Source organism: Micrasema longulum, unplaced genomic scaffold, assembly GCF_059751315.1.
Source record: "Micrasema longulum isolate JH-2025_06_02 unplaced genomic scaffold, ASM5975131v1 h1tg002609l, whole genome shotgun sequence".
Lineage (NCBI taxonomy): Eukaryota > Metazoa > Arthropoda > Insecta > Trichoptera > Brachycentridae > Micrasema > Micrasema longulum.
The window spans coordinates 1-5,337 of record NW_028279744.1 but is presented as its reverse complement, the minus strand read 5'-3'; the positions used below and the strand labels follow the sequence as shown (position 1 = coordinate 5,337).

Here is a 5,337-nt window from a genome sequence, read left to right as displayed (position 1 = left end):
TGTTCAAATGTGATAGTTTTTTTTTGTATTTGTAACTTATGTAAACCTATTGTAAAATGCAAAGAAAAAATTATAATAAATAAAAAATAAAAAAAAATTCGCATTGACTTTCATATTTTCATCTCAAACGTACATTCCACTTTTGTTGATGGATTAAATTCCTCGGGGGTGTACTCCGGTGCCTGTCCCCAAAGATACAAACATATTCAAGATATAGTAAATTGTTTACCTGTAATATATCTCTCCTTTGTATTGAAATGCCTGGAGATTCTGTTCTGAAATATTTCTGGAGCAGTTGACCAATCGCAGCCAATTGGCCCGTGCTGGATCGGCTCCATCCACATACCTTGATCTACCACCACTGCGGCGAACCTTGGAGGTTAGCAATAAATTTTTTACTCAATTTTTTAGCCTTGAAAATACACGTACTATATATGAATTATGTTATTTATATTAATTAAAATAATGAAGTAGACTCTTTTGACCTATTCTCCAAAATTAATCTGAATGCTCCCTATCGCGTGAAAAGAAATAAGTATTTATTCCATCTGTCAGTCTGTAGCACTAACTATGCACAACACTCTTTCCTCTATCGTTTTTGCTCAAGCTATAATGCTTTTTTTTCATCTATTGATATATTTAACATACCCCTTAATTTATTTAACAATAAATTAAGAAGACCCATTCTTTCTGGCTGAGATACACTCCCACTAGCTATTTAATGATACCCACGCTTACACACACCTGAACACTTACTCCCACACAAATACACACAAACACACCTCTACACTTACTCGCATACAAATACATACAAACACACCCTTTTGTTGTACCACAGTTTAATATGTATAATTTTTATTTAGAAACTTCGCTGGTCTGTCTTTTAACTGTATCTTTTTTATGTTATTATATCATTGTTGACTGGTTTTTCTGTAAAATAAATAAATAAAGGAAATAATTATGATATGAAAAAAGGAATTGATGAAACAAGATTTTGAGTATGTCCAAATGTTTGCAGACAGGTCGGATTTCCTTCCTAGGGAGTTATTTAGATCTAAATTTGTTGCAACAGAGGAGGAAAACATTTTTGAGAAGGGAATTTGGAAGTCTAGGCATTAACAGGGCTTATGACCTGTCATTGGCTGGTTTAAGTGGCCACTTTACACACTGTATAACATTCTCCATTCTGCCTATGTTAAAAAATCCACATTTCCTCAACTCTTCCATCTGTTGACTTTTGCAAAGTAAAATAGCTGAAACCTTTATCATGTGGGTGAGATTCATCCGGCTGAACCAATTTACCTACTAGGCAATGCCTGAAAACAATTTTCCAATTTTTATACTTCTTCTTTTACCAATTAGTTAATTCAACAATGTTTGGAGTGTGTTCAAATGTTTGCAGACAGACTGGATTTCCTCTCTAAGGAGTTATTTAGATATAAAATGTTGCTACAGAGAGGGAAAACATTGGCCCTGTAAGTAGCCAGGTAGTTGGTGACGAGGAAGGCGCTGTGGGCCCACGCGTTGTCGTGATGCAACTTCCAGTCGTCTGTGATGACCAGCCAGATGCGTTAATTCCTGTGTTTCAGTATTTTTATCACTTCGATGTAAAGTTTAGCTTCACAGTTGTACCAGGTGGTACAAACTCGTGATGGACCAGTCCTTTGATATGAATTGTTTGCACCAGATTTTAAAACCAGTTGACTACATTCAATATCTGGGAATCAACGCAATGAGCATCGTTTTGATTTTGGATCTGCTCATCCTGGCCTTTTCGGGGCGAGAGGACGCCGACCTTTAGCTGATCCGACAGAGCATCTCTTTAAAGGCTGTCTCGATCATTGGAACAGTTTCATATTCCCTTCTCAAAAAGGTTTTCCCTCTCTGTTGCAACAAATTTGGAATGTATAAAGATTAACAAGAAACAAGATAAAAAAAGAGACAGCTATTTGTGCCACCTAAAATGACAACATTGTTTGGTCAGAGGAGTCACAACATGAACCTTGCCCCCAAAATTTACAACACTACCTTTTGTTTTAAAATTGAATACAAATAAACAGATATTCAAATTATTTGTTAGAAAATGGCTTCTGGATTTGGATCCTGAAAACTGCCTTGAGATGGTCACCCCACCAAAACGGTAGTCTATTTGAACTTGGAATTATTGTTGTATGTCTGCTATTTATGTTCTATGGCTCAAATTGGTTACTAGATATCAATTTGATAGTAACTACCAGAAAAGGTATATACATACACATAATTTTTAATTTTGTTTTTTTTTGTTTTTTTACAATAAACATAATAATAAAACAGAGTATTAAAAAAAAAAGTATAATTACATATCAATAAAACACATTTTAATAGAAAAATAGTAAACAAAAAATCCTACAAAGGCATGGCCTGTTCGTGGGTATACAAGAAAATGTTAATGAATTTAATACAAGGCTAGCACAACGTGAAGGCTTGTCAGTACCGAGGTTTGTAAACAAGTATGGCCAAAGAACACTTCATTCAATTACTAAATTTTTTAATAAGATGATTTTAAAAGAAAATGTTGACAAAACTTTGAAGAAAAAAAAAATGAATGGCTCATATGTAACAAGGCTTTCTATTGATTATTATTTTATGTTAACAGTCATCTATTTAAATTTTTGTAAATAAATTTTGTGTAGAAATAAACGTATGCTTTTAGTTCTCAATAATGTTTATATTACTTTATAAATTGACATAATTTCTCTAACGTTTTTCTTTGTAAAGGAAAAATAAGAAACCTGCTGACAAGCCGGTTTCGCGGTTTAGTGGGTTACATTATTTTTCTTTTTATATTTTCTTCTTAAATAAAAATATCATTACAGTGTTATCGATTATCCTCTTTCTTGTCTAACTCACATAGTGTCCATGCGGCTCTACTGTGGAATCATCTCCCATCCATCATCAAAGATGTTACTACATTATCTCTGTTTAAATCACGTCTGAAGAAACATCTCCTTTCTCTTCCTTAATCTCTCCTCATTTCCCTTTTCCTCTTTCTTCTTTTATCCTTTTCCCCATTGAGTAATAGTTTTGATTTAAGGTAATTTATAAACAAATACGTTTATTTCTATTTTTATATATTTTTAGCTTTTTAATCTTTTTTTTCTATTGAATATGTTCTGTAACTTGAATTATAAAAATAATTCTTTTATTTTATCGGTTGCTTGGAAGAAATTGCAATTTGGCAATAAGCCCGCCAATGGACAAATAACATTATGTACAAAAAGTTAAATAAATAAAAAAATATTATATTTATCATGTACTAGAACATAATATAAAAATAATGTAAATGAATGCCTCAACACGGGTTATGCCCAGAGAGGTGTTCATATAGAAAAGAAAAATATAATGTTTTATGTGAAATAATTTTTATTTTTATTTTAAATATGTTAGTGGTAAGAAACGAAAAGAAAAATACAAAGAAAATCTCAAAAATTAAGGAAGAAAATGAACAAAGATAGAAAATTACAAATGCTAAGAAACAAACGAAGAAAGAAAGTAAAAACAGTCGAGAGAGATAGTGTCAAATATGAAAAAGGAAATGTCAAGAAAAATGATTTAAGAAAATGACAAAAAGTTAATCTTTATTTTTACTAAATATGCCATTTAAATTAGTTGTATGGTTAACAGCACCGTTTAGAAAATATAAATATTGAACACACAGTTCACACTGACCTGCCAGACATAGGCACTAGACAGAGACGCCGTGTACACGGATTGCCCTCGGTAGGGGCCGAAGCGCAGGCCCACGGGGAGGTGCCGGGCGGCCCACACTCCGCGCCCCGCTCCCACTATGCTGGAGGGCCCCAGTCGGACTAGGGGGGGGCAGCCCAGCTCGGCATCGGGACTGTCCGCCACCACCAGGAGGGGCCCGTGCCGAGGGCAGAACTCCGCAAACTCCGCTTCGCACAAATCACACCCTGCGCCCGATCAACATGTTATTTATTTTATTTTATTTGTTCTCACAAATCAAAATTCAATATTATGGTCCTTAAAACTTAGCTTGATTAGAATGACAGTTGTCAGTAAAAGTGACGACATAACTTTGTAGTGACGTCTAAGGAGTGATTTATATTGACACCCGAAAAATCATTGGTATCTGGCATGTTAATATATTTTTTTAATACAATGCTTGACATATAAATCAACATAATTATGTAATCAGCTTTAAAAATAAATAAAACAACTAAAATAAACCTAATTATTAACGACGTTCTTACAAGGTTATGTCATTTTGGACATTTTGCAAAAATGTTAGAGATGGGACAAATTGATCAATGTAATTCGATTGAATAAAAAATAATTTATTGTTGTTTATGAAAAAAAAGTATTTAATGTCTTATTTTTTAGTAAATAATTGTCTTAAACACACTATAATAGGCTTGTTTTAGGGTTTTTATATCAATTTTCGGGAACAGAGTTTCATCTTTGCACGAAAAAACTGATAAAATCGATTTGATTGGTACATGATCAGTGATCAGTAATTTCCCATCACTAGTGACATTAGTTTGACAGCTGTCATTTTAATCAAACTATATTTTAAGGACTGTAGTTATTTTATTTCTGTGTAAGAGCGTAAATACAACAAATGGCTATCTAAACATTAAGTTTGTGGTCAAACATTGAAATTAATGTTAGTTAATATGTATTAGTATTTAACCACTTACCGAATTTTCATGTCTATCGGTTTCGAGACGTACCCGTCTCTTCGTCAGGACACTCATTACAACAACATGCAAATACCAAAATACACTTTCGCCTTTACCATCACCGTAGTATGCATAGTATTTATAAAAAATACATAAATTAAATGCAGAGCTAAACGGGATGCAAACACCACCATGTCCGAACATGCACAAAAATAAGGTTAATAATATTTAGCAATATATTGCAGAATGTGTGGGGGTGGGGGTCAGGAAGGGGAGGGGCTAAGATAATCGTAAATACTATGTATACTACGGTGATGGTAAAGTGTTGGTGTAGTGAGTGTCCTGACAAAACCGGTAGACATAAAAAGTCGGTGAGTGGTTAAATACTAACAGTAATTAAAAATAATCTTGATATATCCTAATTGGAACCATCAATGCAGTGGGGATAGAAACAGTGATTCTATTCTATTCTCAATGAGTCTTTAAAATACTGGGCTATTAGTTTAACCAGAGATGGGGCTCTTGTGATGAGTCATAATTAAATCTAAAACTGGTAATAACTAATGGACCAGCTTTGACTTTTTTGTGACATTTTCAAGTGAGTATCTTTGTTATTAATATAAATCTATTTGTAATCTATAAGTGTGAAAGCACA

General features: G+C 33.4%; 1 protein-coding gene across 1 annotated transcript; it reads right to left on the bottom strand.

Moving 5' to 3' along the window:
- Positions 1-225: 225 nt before the first annotated feature.
- Positions 226-3,953, bottom strand: LOC148271881 (histone-lysine N-methyltransferase PRDM7-like; the record flags this gene model as incomplete). Its single annotated transcript, XM_088240804.1, has 2 exons — positions 226-372; positions 3,709-3,953. Coding segments are annotated over 2 exons (392 nt in total), but the record flags the coding sequence as incomplete, so codon positions are not given.
- Positions 3,954-5,337: the final 1,384 nt, after the last annotated feature.